Genomic DNA, 16,199 nt, shown 5'->3' on the forward strand with positions numbered 1-16,199 from the left:
TTATAACATATAAATTTTATAGGTACAAGTAAAAAAATCGTCGTTTTATACTCCTTTCATAAGATCCAATCTAGATAGAATTTGCTTCGTTTGGTTCTCTCCTCTCTCGATGATTCCGATTAGCCTACTGATGTTGGCTGACAGCACAAATCTTCTTTTCTTTTCAAATATTTTTCAAGCAGTATTCGAACTCAGTGCGTGCATTCTAAACGTACGAGTTTGCTTAACTCATCGGTAACTCAGACTATTTGCGAAATTCAGCCGACCGAGAGAAAGATATCGCGGCCAAATAATTCAGCATTTATTGTCGCTTGCTGTGTTCCCAGCAAATAAGTAAAGCCAAGCACGAGCACGGCTTGATACAGTGATAGCGCGATCGCGTGCGCCCCGCAGTCGGCAATCGAAGTGAAAGCTGCGTGCGCGTGCATTGCTGACAGATCTGTTTGTTTATCCTGATTTCGCCATTTTAATTTTAGCCGCGATAGTCGGGGCAGATTACGCGCGCAGCGTGCTCGAAACAATAAATAAAGTTGAATCGACAGCGAGCCCGCGGCAAGTTTCCGACGAGGCGCGCAAACACGCGTTTTCTTTCGAAGAGCCTCCCTTCCGCGCGTCCCTCGCGCCGCGAGAGGGGCTTTTCAGTTTTAATTTTGTACTCCGCAGCGTGACGTTTACGGAGCCCGATTGGCCGCGGCGCCACTCTTCGCGCGGACTTTATGCATTACGACGATTGCGATCAATATTGATTGATCCCCAGCCGCGACTATCTCCGTACGAAGAGAATCAATTAAGTCTGCGTGATTTACAATTTTGTTTTCTGTTTTGTCGCTATCGAGTGTGATGAATTGCGTGTCCGTATTTTGCCGCGCATAGTGCGTTCGTCGACGTATTCGCCAGTGTGCCGATGCCAGAGCCTTGACTAGTGCGCGCGCACGATCCTGTGCATCCGAAACTTTCGGATTTGTGAACACTGACTAATAATGTTTACAACTCGATTCCACGAATAGCATGGCAGTTGTTTCACATTCACGTGTGAATCACATAACTTTTAAAAACTCGCTGTCCTCGTATTTTTAGATTACCGTTTATATGCTTCTGCAAGTAAGATTTTTCATTCGCATTCGATCGAAGGAATTCACGCGAATTATTACATTGATAGCTTGTCCGAACGTCGCGAATTGCATTCGACTGTTTCATTAGCGATTATCAATTTCGAACGACGAGGTCATGTAAGCTTTATACCACTCGTTTTCGTCGTTCTCGCTCGACAATAAGTGCGAGAATTCTTTACAAAAATAATGTTGAAAACATACCTGCCTTATTCAAGCGCAATCGTTCGCGATTATTTCACTAGCGGCTATCAACTTGAAACAACGAGCTCTACAGTAAAAGCAATTCATAATTATAAAAAAAAAAGACGCTTGACCAAACGGTGTGCTTTCATCGGTGTAACAATGACTTTCGATGTGTAATGGACCTTGATTTCGAAACTGACGTCACCTTGGCATTATACGCTCGCAATTTTTAATTTTCGCGGCAACGAAATCGGAATGTGGACGAAAATATCGCAACTGGCGGGTTAGACACGCACACGGCACACGCGCACATTGACGACTTGCCGTTTGCGCTGCAGGTGTATCTTGCGAAATACCGTGTTTTTACTAGGGCAAACCATGGTTATGCCTCTGCGATAAGATCTTGCTGCACCGATCCCTCGTTGAGAATGTTGCGCTTAGTTAGCCGGGAAGTTTACACAGTCAAGTGGCATGTTCATAATTAACGAGTGCTGAGCAACGGCACGAACTTAATTGTATCGATAAGTAATTGTTGGTGTTATTTTTTAAGGAATATACAATTACTTTGCTAAAGATCGTCCAAAAATTTTGTTTATTAAAAACAAATATCTCAGATGTTTATTTGAACGTTTCTATTATCAAACTTCTGATAACAAAAAATGTATAAGAAATAAGACGCATCAAACTGTCTATTGATATGACGTTTTCTCGTCAGGAGGTAAAAAAGAAATTACTTATTTTAATGTAAATATATGCACAATTATATTCGTTTTTTTCTTCGTGCCAAAACGTGATGTACTCCAGAAGACGCATTATCGTTCACCTTTTCATAATTGATAGTCGGAAAATATTTGACTTACTGATAAGAACAGACGTAATCGCTGATCAAACGACACGACAAAGCGCGCCGAGTAGAAGAAAAGTCGTGGGATCAGATGAATGTGAGTGGGGGAAAAACCCTAAAAATGAAATGAAAAAGCAAGCTGCCGGGCGCCTGCGCGGCGATTCCTGTCGACGTGGTTGCGCGCATATGGTGAGCGCACGATAATGCATCGCGCTTAATGTTATGACGAACGCGTGCAGCGGCACGCAAAATAGCGCCTATCTGGCTTTCTTTCACGAAGCTATTGCGAATTGAGGGCTTTTGCCCACAATGCGGCACATCTATGACGGAGTTTAGATTGAGGTAACTTGACTTTCTGTCAATAAATAATTAAATGAATAAATAATAACAATAATAAAAGACATTCAAGCATTTGCTCCAACTCACCTTTTGCTACGACTTACAGATCTTACACAAAATTGACTATTGATCTATTGTAATAAATGAATATAGTACTCCCACTGATATGTGATTTTAAGTGTTACATCTATTGTATTGGCACTTTTTTTAACGTACACTAGTATTTCCTTCATCTATTTTCACTCTCAATAAATAAATAAATAAAGCAACAAAAATAATAAAAAAATAAATAATCACGTCAAGATGCTACGAAAGGTAAAACGCGCTATAACAGCACTTTAGCCAATTGCGCCAATCTTTGTTTTCAATTCTGACGCAAGGTGAACGTTCGTGAATACCTCCATTCAACCGTCGCGACAATCACCTATATATACATTTATTTACATTTTGTCTTGCAATCTCGACTTCAATAACATTAAGCTACGGAGAAACCAAGAACCTGTTCGAGCGAATATTCGAACAAGTAAAAGTCATCGCGATAGAGTTTAGCCAAGTCGCGTAACTGAGCCCAAGTCAATTTTGAGTAGTACTTGTCGAGCATCTTGCCAGTCGGTTGACTATTTTGTGGTCGTACTGGAAACCTGTGCCGAAAAAAATCATTAAAGTGTCAATCAACGCAAGTAATATAGCTTCATCAAAGTTCATCAGGCTTACGTAATGGAGCTGGCATCGATTCTATCTAAAATCTCCGTGGCATCTTCGACGAGAGTTTCGTACTTGCTGACAAGATTGTAATTGACCAAACAAGGATGACACAGTTCACTAATAGATTCCCAGTGTTCGTTTCTCGAGCCCTTGTCATTCACAATGAAATCGACAAACTCTGCAAAAATCACGTCGTCCCCCTTCGCCAACGACTCCGCCGTCGCGTTCAATCTGTATCTCTGAACAACAACATCGGAATGGGTAAACAATTCTGCCGGAGAAGAAAACAAGCTTTATACCTTGATTATTTTTCTGCCGAATCTCGACTGAAAGTAAGCGGAGCTCTGGTATCTGGCTTCGAATTTATTTCTGTAGGCCGAAAGTAGCCTCTCGAATGGATGGCGTACGACGATCAATTTATCGTAACTAGCGAGCTTGTCCTCGATCTCAGCCAGGCTTGAGTTGCTCAAACGAACGAAGCTGCCCGAGGCATGTACTAAGTTAGCTGGTATTTCCAACGGCGAGTTACCTTTCCACTTGCCCGCCGCCATCATTAGCACGCGCTTCCAGTTTGTGCAGGCCACCTGCAATATTCAACAATTTCAGATTAAAATTAAATAGTATAAGTGAATTTAGTCAGCCAATAATAAAACCTCGCTAAAGAAATTGCAGTTCCATTAAAACTACTTCGTTATTTTTCTATTTACCTTAGGCACATAACAATAAAGTAACTTATGTTTATCGTCGACTAGAATATTATGAAATATTTTTGGATCATCGATAGTCATCGTTGGTTCATTTCTTGTCATCTGTTCACATCTCTGCTGAAGCCTTTCTTGGCGATCGAACAACGTTGTTCGTGCCAACGAATTCCTTTCTGACCATGAATTATCTGGACTTTCAATTTTATCGTTATCATCGCCATTTCCAATGTCGTCCCAAATATTCTGAGCATTGATGGTCAAACATTTGAAAGAAATTTGGATCGCAAACAGCGCGATTAACCATCCTTTCATTTTAATACCCGAACTTGTTGAGTCATTGGAGCTACTTCTTTAGACGATGATCTGAAAATGATAACAAAATTGCAATTGAAAATATATCTTCATTACCTTTAAAATTCCACGTACCACTGTATTTGTAACTGATAAAGTTCCTTAATAAGGTAATTCAATGAAATGTTTTTGAATACATAATCACGTGATTCAATGCTCAATATTGAAACTGCAATAAAAGCGAAACAAAATCGTTTCCATTCCGAAAGGTAATTTATTTATTTATTAAGTAGGTGCCGTTATTCAAGAATAATTTCGCTTCACTCGATCAGGAACCGTTAATTATGAATAATGACTTGCGACAAAGTGCTCTTCAGACAGACGGCAACAAAGACACATTCGTTCGTCATCATTTTGAAAAGACATCGAACTTGACTCGAACAAGTAGGTCAGCAACTAAATGAAAATCATCGGTTAAATTGACGTGATGTTCAGTTAAATTTCTTGGTTGAATTAGTACGTGATTTGCGAAATAAACTTAAAATTTAAAATGTGCATAAGTTGTGTCGTTGAACTTTTACATACAAGTGGACATCTAATTCGGAAAATATATATAATGACTGTTTGGTAAAAGATAAAGTTTTGAGCTTTTTTGTCACGACTTTGAATACGATTTAATTGAACCATATACTCGGAAACCTCTGCATTACCTTAGAATAATGTATACGATAGTTTTTGCAATACAAAATGTTAATATAATTAATAATTAATCAATATTCAACGTCAAAAATCACGAGCTACAGAAAATCTTAAAGCAATGAAGTCAAATTTGAAATGAGGTCAATTTCTGTATTCCATATACGCGACTGGCACTCATCGGGCACTAGAACAAAAACCGACGCAGCATTCCTGTAAGTCGTTTGTACATGACGCATGCGTCTAGTACACCCAAACCGTCTTTGTCAGGTGCTGTAGGTGCACTCGCGTTACCTATATAGTTGGCGTACGCGTAACGCATACAAAATGGTCATTTATAAATGTTGCAATAAAGTTCAACGACGTGCTTATCTTTCGAAGAGAAAACAATCGCTTTTCAAATGAAAACAGGAGGTGTCTTGAGTCTTGTCTGAGTAACCCCGATACATTTATTTATGTTATTTTCTTTTCTATCTAGCTTCTTAAAAAATTTGAAGAACAAGAACGCGGCGCCCCATTTAACTCGCCAACTAGGTCAAGCTTTTTAGTCACCTAGTTATCATTATACGGGTACATCTCATACGCTACAATTTATACACGAGACGATTACAGATGAACGTACAGTTTATTTCTTTGGAGTTGTACGGAATTTAAGTTACCTCGCTTACTTATTTACGACAACACTCAGCAAAAAGTCAATGATAATAATCAGCTTTCATATAAAAAAAAACTTGTAAAAAGTTAAGAATACGGTTGATCCATCGTCTCGTACCGCGTAAACACCATTCAATGCACAAATCTCAATAATTAGACTAGAAATATTGCTGGACTCACCTTGAACTCTAATCTGCCGCAAGGAAAACAGAAGAACTAGCACCTTACGAAGATAAGATACTTATTAGCGGAGATAATTACGAGAGCTTGGCGTACCGGCCGAAGCTGACGAAGAGACTGGCGAAAATGTGCGTGCTTTTTTCTCTCTTCCTCGAGTAAATCGAAGGTTCAAGATCAAGGCGCGTCGCCTCTTTCCGGGGGACTTTCAGAGCAAGGAAAAGGCGCTATGTCCCACTCTTTCACCGTCCCCGGCCAATCTGGCTCTCTTGCTACGCGCGCGTTACTCTTCGCGAGAGCAAGCGGCCAGGGCCCCGCTTACGCTCGATGGCATTTCTCGCTTGGTACATCAAACCCATGCTCAGTGAAAGGCGCGATTCGGTGATCCGCGCGCTATCGGCAGCACAAGGCCTGCCGCATCGTACGCATATTAATTCGACGGCTATTTCGGGCGTGCGGACAATTGTGCACGGTTTTATCGTACACGCAAATTATTGTGCACAGTAACTTAGCGTACGGATTGATACACGCTGATTCGCGCTGTCCGCTAGCCTTATTCCCCGGACCTATGTCGCTTCGATAGTCGACTGAAAATTGATTTTAGGACTACTGACAACAAATACTTTATTTTACAATTCCGTTGCATTTTAGAAATGTTACGAATAAGAAACTCTTCGACGCGGGACTTTAGATATTTTACATCATCTTTTATCTCTCTTCACTTCGGCGTGGTAAAAGCAACAGCAGTATCTATACTCGTTAATAGTTTCAAATTGCAGCGAACGATTCATCCGAATGGATCTAATGTTGATGGTTCAAAACTAATGAAGAAATATAGATTCTTTAATGATTAAAGACATGCAGGTGTATTGATAACCAAAAGGTTAAGTCAACATTAACTTCAATAGATGTGACTGTTCTGAAGAATTTTTACTTTTCCTTAATGACTCTGATGAGATGAAAATGGATTTTCAGTTGATCCATAATATTGAATGCCATTACAATGCATTACGAAACACGTGCGAGACGTAGGCGGATTCCTGCACACGTGAACATCGACTCGCTCGGGCGGCAATTCCCAGGCGTGCGTGATCGCTTATACTTTACGAACGGGTTGCGAACACTATTATTCCACACAAGCTGTGGAAAGTCCGATCGCTGCCAAAGAAAGTTTACAGCAATAAATTAACAATCGTATGCGTTCGCTTTGCAAATCAAGTCAGCGACATACAACTACAGTTGAATTTTAGCAATCGTCGCCCTATTTAGCTCTGCGGTTTGGAAAATAATCATTTTAGCGGGCAATGTTTTGGATAAAAGTTGATCCTTAATCAATTATCTTAAAAGAAAGTCAGTGCAGGCACACCAGTCTAAATCCTTTGTTTTACTTGTAAATCAAATAAAACATGATACAATTTTGGAAACGCCGCGCTTTACCTTAATTTACAAGTAAATCAATGTATTTAGAATGATGAACAACTTTTATCTGAAGCTTTTTTCGCTAAAATAATTATTTTTCACGCCGTAGAGAAAAATATTAAAAAATGCCAAAGTTCCATTATAGTTTTATATTATTGATTTACTTTACAAGATTAACGTATATCATTATTAAATTATTGTTTCAAACACCTTTTCTTGGCAGAGATCGAACTTTCCCCAGCTCATGTAGAATAGTACATTACTTAACTAGTGCGGAAAAGTAGACTCTTATCTGGTGTGAGTTCGACGCCCGATGAAGCAACGATGGAAAAGTGCGTTGAAAAAATAGACTCGACTTTACGCACGATCGAGAAATCACGCCTCTTAAAAATTAACACACGTCGTATCAAAAAATAAAGTTAGATAGATCAGCGAGAAAGTGATTTCACCATCATGTGGCATCTTCACCCACGCTTCGCTTGGGCGCAAACGTCTACGCGAGACTGGAATTACTTTCTCGCACTAGGATCGAAATATACGCAACGTGTGCGTGTAGTAGATGACCATGTTGCAACCCTTCGCTCGGGCGGCAAGCTCCACGCGTGAGGATATCACCTACACCTTCCGCACCTGTCGCGCGACGTACTATTAATTACTTCCGTGTATCTCAAATTGACTTCGCACGCCATTTGGACACAAGTCAATGACATGCGTACCATCGACATTTGTCATATATTAGTTTTGTGTTTATTGCCTAAAAAGTTTCAGGTTTCAGTATCAGTTGGAGTAGCGAGAGGAATTTTAAAAATAACAGTGAACAAATATATAGATAACTAACACAACGAGTTCGGGCAGGAATGACGTTTGCTGCTTCGACCGATTTTTTGTTTTAACATGTAACTTCGTTCTTCGAAACTACACAAAAAAGTACTGTTACGGAAGATGTTCAACCGAATCGAGAGATTACTGAGAAGCGCGAAAATCGACTCGGGAAGGAAGAACTACACAGTGGATTAAGAAAACGCATTTTTTTAAATAATTCGCTATAAAAAGAATGTTAAATGAAACATGGTAGCATAAATTACATAAATAAACGTCTATATAGTAGAATCTTTTGTTATTCTAAAAAAAATTTACTTTAACATCTCCCGGCAATTTACTTTACGAAAAATAATAAAATAATAATCATCCACATTTCAACATAGTCTTTCGACATTGACGAGTAAATCTCTTGAACTCGGTTTATTACGAGACAGTAAAAGAGATTCAGTGGTTGATTGCTCTAATGCAATTCAGTTAGTAAAGAACCTTTGCAACAAAAATAACTGGTCAAACAAAAAACAACTGTTTCTTTGCACGCTCTGAAAACCAACGATTCTCAACAAGCAGTCAGACAATACGACGAGGAAAAACTAGGCGCGAAGAAGATTGTCATGCTACTTTTTTACTACGCGCACAATGAGGAAAACTAGGCTTTATGCTGGTTAATAATGCTCAAGGACAAAGTGAGTACGAATAGACGTCGATTTGCCTACTATATGAGGTTAGGCAATACCTTTTAGGCTACACTGACTGGCGAAAAAAAGAAAATTACACTCGTCGCGCCTATAACCGGTTCTTAATTTCGTCAATCTTTGGATTATCATTGACCGATACCAGTTTAGGTAACTTTTTTTTTCGCCAAACCGTGTCGCTTATTTCGTTAGTAAAACACAAAACTTCTTATGAAATTCGTATGTATATGAGGTTTAATCTACCGATTTCGCGGTGTATCATAAAACGTCTTCGAACTGTTGTAAAATTGAGACACACAGGACATTCAATAATATATTATTTACTCAATCGCAATGTAACCCAGCTGCATTTCTATTTTCGTAAGACTTTTAAGAAGTTTCATTCTTCGATAATGAAAGTCAAACGTGTGAACGTACAACGTTACACGTTTTCTTTTTTCTTGAGACAAATGAGACAAAATCACATTGTACAAATTGTAGTTACAAATAAAGAAACGTTAAAAATTTTTAGACAGAAAATACCAGCGAATAATTGAAAATAAGAACTGTAGCGTCTCCATGGCCTGCACATACAATCAAGATTAACATAGCAATTCCAAAGTTACAAATGATCTCGTTTGACGCGAATTATGCTCATAGGTCAAGAACAAGTCCTCGGTCAAAATTCAGTTTCTTTCGGTTTTGCTGAGAATACAAGGTCGACAAGCGAACACGAGGTGAACGAATACATACGCGTATGTTAAGAATACGCGACAGTGTTCGAACAGGCGTATAAGTGGTTAAATTGTTGCAACCTTTTCAGAGCATTTACAAGGTACCGCGGAATTATATACAACTTTCGACAAAATCTGGACACACTTTCGCGCGCCAACCGAGCCGATATAAGTTTACATTTTGTTTCATTACGACAAATCAATTACAACATAAAATCCAATCATTACTCAACTTCCTTCTCGTATCGCTCGACATTCAATAATTTACACTCTCGCGTTCACGAATATAATCGAGCTAGCAGATACCTTCGTCCACGAAGTGTGTGCGAACACGGCGCGGGCAAAAGGATATGAAGCCATCGAAGAGAAAAAGCAAAATTAATCCGCGTTATCGGCTGTGCGTAGCGCAATAGAAAACCAGTTGAATTCTGCCTCTCTCGCACTTGCTAACATAGCGTACACGGTCGTAGTTCACCTCAAACGAGGTCACATTACACCAATGTATTGCCTCGCGAAATTCAATCTTGACTTCGCGCAATTTCATTTATTTCGCAAACCTTTCAAGTGCGTGTACACCGATTATGCGTATTACTGCTTGTTTTATTTTACGATCGTTACAATCGATTGTCAAAATCCGACTGATTAGCGTTGAAGCTTGGTTGAGATTCATATCCTAAAGTTCAAGTCAAACTTGCTGCTTATTCCCAATCATGTTGGAAATTGGGAAACCTTCTATACCATTATAATATTTACGCTCTCTTATACGATTATCAAATAAATAGCCGATAAGTGGGTACTGACAATGCTGATAACAGTGGCTCAACTCCATTGACTTTTTTTCGTTTCTAGCAACTACTCATTCTATTAAAATAATATTAAAATGTATGTCACGTATTTCGTAAAATGATTCGACAAACTTCAAAACTATGAACGTGTTCTTGCAATTTGCATACCACGGGTATACGTGAGTTATTTTCTCAATACGAAATAATGATGAGCGTAACAATACTGTTTCGCGTTAAAGAACAGAATCAAAATAGAAAACCGTTCGCCGCTTTATTATATAGTGTATCATAGTTATGAAATCCACGCCCACGCTGTATATTTTATATAACCATGTTGGTACTGAGCTGATTTATAGTCACAAAATGTAAGTTGTTATTCTCATCTCAAACAGATCGAAAATGTCTAATATACTTTAAAATACAATCGGTTCGTTTAAAAAATCTCTAATTGCAGATATTTCATTTTAAATATGGCTTGAAAGGGAAAGCGTGAAAATATCAATCTCTTCAAAACTCAAAAAGATACTTTGATTACTTTTAATTTATCGGGAGAATGATGGAAACTTCATAACTGATATACAGGAAAATCATTCGCATGAAGTCAAATGACTTAATAACTTCTTTGATTATGATAACAATGGGTTTTTCCCAATCATATTGTGTAATAAAACGTACAATAATGCTATTTAGGACTGAACAAATGAAGAGAAGATTGTTCACAAATCTAACTCGCAGTCCTTTAAAAACCGACATTAATGCTTTATAGGTCGACTTTTAATATAAAAAAAAAAACGAAAACAATTCCTCTTTTTTATATACGGCTATTCGGTCCAATAATTCAGTCACTAACCTGTCTAGAAATTGATTTAAGAAAATTCGACTCAAAAAAGCAACAGAGACCATATCTTGCGTTATAATTATTGTTCAAAATGCGACCTAGAGAGCCAAGACCTTTGTGTGTTCGGCCTGAGCGCTCGGCGTAGAGAGAGAGAGAGAGAGAGAGAGAGAGAGAGAGAGAGAGAGAGAGAGAGAGAGAGAGAGAGAGAGAGCGCGGAGAAAGTGCGGCGGCAGCAGCAGCAGCTCATTCGCGTAAAGCTACAGACTTGCTTTTAGTCTTACGCGCGCGTTTACCAATATCGGTTGCCATTCTGCCGGATAAAAGAGGAATCTGTGATAAAACTAGTATTCCATTAATTGTGCTCGTCTTCGGCACAGTGCATAACTTTATGAGCAAGGCTGATACAATATTTTTATGAAATTCGCGTAATTATTCATTGTTCGATTCCAATACAAGTGTCCAAGGATTCGCTCCTTTCACCGCTCATTCTCTCTCTCTCTCTCTCTCTCTCTCTCTTTCTCGAGCGCGCGTGTTTGTGCAATGAACGATTGAATTGTGCTGTTGTGAAAAAATGTTGCTGGAAGTGGCACTCTATCTCGTAGTCGGCCTCATTATTTTTTGGGCCCTATTGGATCCTGTGAGCCGAGTTGCAAATGCTGCGTGGGAGATTCTGTTGCCAATCTTTGACTCGAAACCCGTTGAGTTGAAAAGTACTTTTGGAGAATGGGCTGGTAATTATTCCGGTTGGAGTGCAATTAGATTACACCATTTCAACTCGGAGATGGCATAAAATTTAAACATGGAAGGATTTGGATTGCAAATATTTTTAAAGCGGACTTTTATTATTAGTATTGCATTTCTGTAATGATCACGTTTCCACAACCTCTTCTAACATTAGAATTCTGAAATTTCATTCTTGAATATCACACTCAAATAGGTGAAACAATAAGTTGAATGTTTTTCCTACCTTGAAAAAATAATGAGTCATCGATATTCAGCGTTGTAATTGGTTGATGCAAAAAAAGAGCGCGAAATTTTTAATTTTCATATACTTTGAAACACCTGTATTATATATAAATATAAGATTAATATTTCAGCAATAAATTCAATTTATTAATAATTAATATACATAATAATCTGGAGAAATGAAAATATCCCGTTAATAAATCGATTTAAGAAAATAAGAAATTATCCTTTCAAATTACGCTAGAATAATTAGTATGAATCGATAATTTGATTATCATCTTTGTCTTCTTCAAATGTGATTGTAAGAGAAAAAAAGTGAATAGAATAAAATGAATGAAATTATTTTATTTATATTTTTATTTTTTTTACATTTCAACCTTAGAGGTATACGGGAAATGAAAAATAATTGTCAAAATATTAAATTTGTCAAATTTTCACGGGGGTTTTCAACGAGGCAACAAAAGAACATACGATGTTGAAATCTATTACTAAGGCTACTATAGCACTAGTCATAGAAAACCACTGGTGATATACACACATCATACTGGTGATTTTGTTATTTCTGATCATTACATCCGATTAACAGCACCATCATCGTAAATGTGTGTATGTGTGTGTGTGCGTGTGTACACGAAAGGTGATTCTGCAAAAAAATTATTAAAATTTTTCTACTTTAAAGGAAAGCACGATTTTAATCTGAAAACTCAAATATTCAGAAATATTTGAATGTAATAAATCTTTGTGTTTATTATTATTAAATAGAAATTGTCCATATTCCATTATATTTTTTTTTAAAACAAACGTAAACGTTGTTGACACAAGCGCATATTTAGTTGAAAGTAGTTTTTGAAAATTGCGGAGATATAACTAATATTTAAAGAAAATTGAACTTAATATACCAGAAAATTGTTTTATACTATATAATTTTTTTCACAAATATCCAGAAATGTAACTTTAGTTCAAAAATTCCAAATTCTGTTAATTATAAAATTATTAAGATTTTTATTATACTTATTTTATTCTATAATATTATAAAAAAATAATATGACGATTAAATGAATGTTCCTCATAAACAAATTGATCCACGCATGCGACACGTGCAGTGCGAATTTCTAGTATAATAAATAACAGTAAAAGAAAGAAGAATGTGCGATACGCGCTAAATAATGCTAGTTTTAAGAAAAATCATAACTCAGGAGTGGCGATAAAACCAGACTACGGGAGTAATTTGAATAGCATGGCGCATTTATTTTTAAACAGCTGTCATTTCAAACAGACATCATCAAATATTATTTTATCGTGTATAACTATAAGTACAGCGGACAAACATATAGCGAATATCAGGAGGTCAAGGTATAGACCGTTTCCAAGACGTTAACAGAACAGTGGAGTAGCCAAGTTAAAAATACAAAATTATTGAAAAAAGACAAGTTATGACTTTGCGATCATTTGTATTCACATTAGTTAACTAAAAGCGAGATATATCTCCGTTGATTTCAAATAATAATCTTGGTAAAAATATCGTTTACTTTAGATGCACAGTATTCAGCCAAAAACATTGTTATAATAAATTGCTTATTTTTTAAGTGACTGTCTTTATTTTGCTCATATTGAAATCTTACTAATACAGTACACCAGCTAACTAGTGCCGGAAAATAAATTCTTATCTCGGGGTGAGCTTTACGCCCGAGCGAAGACAGAAATGAGAATCTCCTTGTCAAAGATATTAGTTACGGTATTTTTTTAAATAACCTGTGGAAAGGACAGTTTGAACGCACGTTTTTTGCCGAACCTATGACCATGTCGCGTCTTCCGCATGATTTCAAAGCATTTCAGAAAATATGACGTAACTTGAAAAATTATTAATTACAAATTATCATTCTCTTGTTTTTAGTGGTAACTGGTTCTACCGACGGGATCGGTAAAGCCTACGCCAAGGAGTTAGCGGCAAGAGATGTTAATTTAGTCCTGATAAGCCGAACGCTTGATAGGCTTGTAAAGACTAAGGCAGAAATCTTAGAGGTCAGTCCTAAGGTCGAAGTGAAAATCATCTGTGCAGATTTTAGCAAGGGTGAAGAAGTTTATACCAAAATTAAGTCCGAATTGACGGATATTCCTGTCGGAATTCTAGGTGAGGAAATCACATTGTAATTACCATCACATTATTAAAATATTCTTGTACATAAATACGCAGCGAAGTAGATTCTACACTTTGAAATTTGAAATGGAATCAAAAACATAACGTTTATTGGTCGTGAATTCGAAATTCATTTGAAGATTTCTCTACAGATTATTGTGTGAGAATTTTTGTTGCATAAAAGTTTCTTCGTTCAAGTTTCACCGTAGCTTTCACAATTCGTCAATGTATACATTCGGAATCTTCCGGAACTTCATATGAACGACATACTTTGCAGTAAACAACGTGGGCAAACAGTACACGTATCCGATGTACTTAGGCGAGGTACCAGAAGACGAGCTGTGGGACATAATAAACGTGAATGTCGGCGCAACGACGCTGATGACGCGACTGGTCATTGACGGCATGAAGAAACGCGGCAAAGGCGCAATCGTTAATATATCGTCAGGCTCGGAATTGCAGCCGTTGCCCCTAATGACTGTTTACGCGGCTACCAAAGTATACGTGCGTAGCTTTTCCGAGGCGCTCAGAGCCGAATACTCGAGATTCGGAGTTACCATTCAGCATCTTACTCCACTCTTCGTCAATACCAAAATGAACGCTTTCAGCCAGAGATTGCAGGTAAATTGTCACGATCCATTAGTTATAGTTTCGAACAATGCATGCGATAGAATGAAAACCATGAAAAATGTAGGTATCGAGCTTATTCGTTCCTGATGCGACGACGTACGCGAAAAATGCGGTGACGACCCTGGGCAAGGTGAACTCCAGCACTGGATACTGGGCTCACGGCATACAGAACTTTTTCACGCTAATTCCTCCAGTCTGGATAAGAATGAGAATCGGTCAATTTATGAATCAAGTTTTACGTGACGATTACTTCAAGCAAAAAAACGCTTGATACAGCAAGCTATCGATTTATTTTTAGAACAAGATGAGTATGCTTGTGTTTAAACAACAAGTTAAACAGTCAGTTTAATGACGTTTAATTGCAGATTACTGTTGTTGAATTTGTAAGTCAAGTTTTCTTTATATCAGCGATATTCATGTAAATTTTAAACATGCATGAACTGGAATCGTAAACTATTTACCGTTCGACATGGAGCATATAAAAGAATAACAAGCATGTAATTCATGTAAAATATAATCTGTCAATATTAAACACTTGTACTGTAATTATGTACTTAAGCATTGATAAATGTTATTACATCAAGTCTGTATAAGGTTTCTTATTCTTAATTAAATCTAATAACATGGGTGTAATATAATTAAAAATATATTTTTAAATTAGTAAGAGCATAATCATGGTAATGAATGAATTGGAATTGTAAACGTGAAGTTGTTATGAATTTATGAAATTTACTTCAAACTTTAAAAAAATAAGTATTCTATGACTGAGAAAGTGACTGGAGTAAACTGAAAATAATGTAAACGGCAGTTTTCTTGTAACTGTGTTCATTTTTTGCATTTGACGTGACGATTATTTTTATCCGTGTAAATTTGTTTATTTTAATAAAAATCTAAACGTCAAAAAGACATGACACCATATTTTTAATACACTTTAATCTACGATCTAAAGTACCTGCTATTTACATCTTTTAGGCCTTCTGTTGTAAAACTACTCTTAATAATAAAAAAACCGAGATAACTTTTACTGGACTCTCAGTTAATTGGTGATCAAATTAATTATTCACGTATTTAATTATGTTTCGGTTATAACAAGGTTGAAAAAAATATTTAAACATAAAAAATTATTTGGAAGCATTTTTAACCGACACCTACTTTTCCTTGGAAGAATTTAACTATAAAATTACGAACTATTAAAAACAAAGTATACTAACTAATCTTCTCAACAAATATTTGAATAATATTAAAAGAAAAAACTTAATGCTAATTAATAGTTTGTACTTTTTGGACGCGTTCTCGTAATTATAAAATGGTAGAACTTCGTAATGGTAGAACAGATACTCTGAACTAATGATGTTGCCACCGAAAATTTTACTCACTAAGAAGCTATGAATCAATGATATAGCGTCAGTTCCTGGTTTATTAAATGTTCACATATTTATTCATATTGATTGTTCATATCTTGCGACTTTTAGTCAGAATTTTACATCTCTAG

The 16,199-nt window shown here is 37.0% G+C and overlaps 2 protein-coding genes across 3 annotated transcripts; one reads left to right on the plus strand and one right to left on the minus strand.

Annotated features, from left to right (window-relative positions):
- Positions 1 to 1,895: 1,895 nt before the first annotated feature.
- Positions 1,896 to 5,953, minus strand: LOC131666104 (carbohydrate sulfotransferase 11). 2 transcript variants are annotated; one of them, XR_009302075.1, is made up of 6 exons: positions 5,709 to 5,953; positions 3,891 to 4,250; positions 3,483 to 3,767; positions 3,193 to 3,422; positions 2,566 to 3,119; positions 1,896 to 2,494 (listed from the first exon to the last, which is right to left on the minus strand). XR_009302075.1 is itself a non-coding variant. In XM_058938489.1 (5 exons), exons 2-5 carry the CDS (start codon positions 4,197 to 4,199, stop codon positions 2,954 to 2,956), a joined length of 990 nt encoding a protein of 329 aa, XP_058794472.1. In that variant the 5' UTR covers positions 4,200 to 4,250; positions 5,709 to 5,953; the 3' UTR covers positions 1,896 to 2,953. The 2 variants fall into 2 exon arrangements, 1 of the variants encoding a protein (XP_058794472.1); XM_058938489.1 differs by having other exon boundaries at positions 1,896 to 3,119.
- A 5,314-nt stretch (positions 5,954 to 11,267) lies between these two features.
- LOC131666100 (inactive hydroxysteroid dehydrogenase-like protein 1) lies at positions 11,268 to 15,704 on the plus strand. The gene is made up of 4 exons (XM_058938482.1): positions 11,268 to 11,705; positions 13,835 to 14,071; positions 14,355 to 14,698; positions 14,772 to 15,704. The coding sequence occupies exons 1-4, from the start codon at positions 11,546 to 11,548 to the stop codon at positions 14,976 to 14,978; spliced, it is 948 nt and encodes a 315-aa protein (XP_058794465.1). The 5' UTR covers positions 11,268 to 11,545; the 3' UTR covers positions 14,979 to 15,704.
- The last annotated feature ends 495 nt before the right edge of the window (positions 15,705 to 16,199 follow it).

The sequence above is a fragment of the Phymastichus coffea genome, unplaced genomic scaffold (assembly GCF_024137745.1).
Source record: "Phymastichus coffea isolate CEN01 unplaced genomic scaffold, Cenicafe_Pcof_1.1 PCOF00056, whole genome shotgun sequence".
NCBI classification, from domain to species: domain Eukaryota; kingdom Metazoa; phylum Arthropoda; class Insecta; order Hymenoptera; family Eulophidae; genus Phymastichus; species Phymastichus coffea.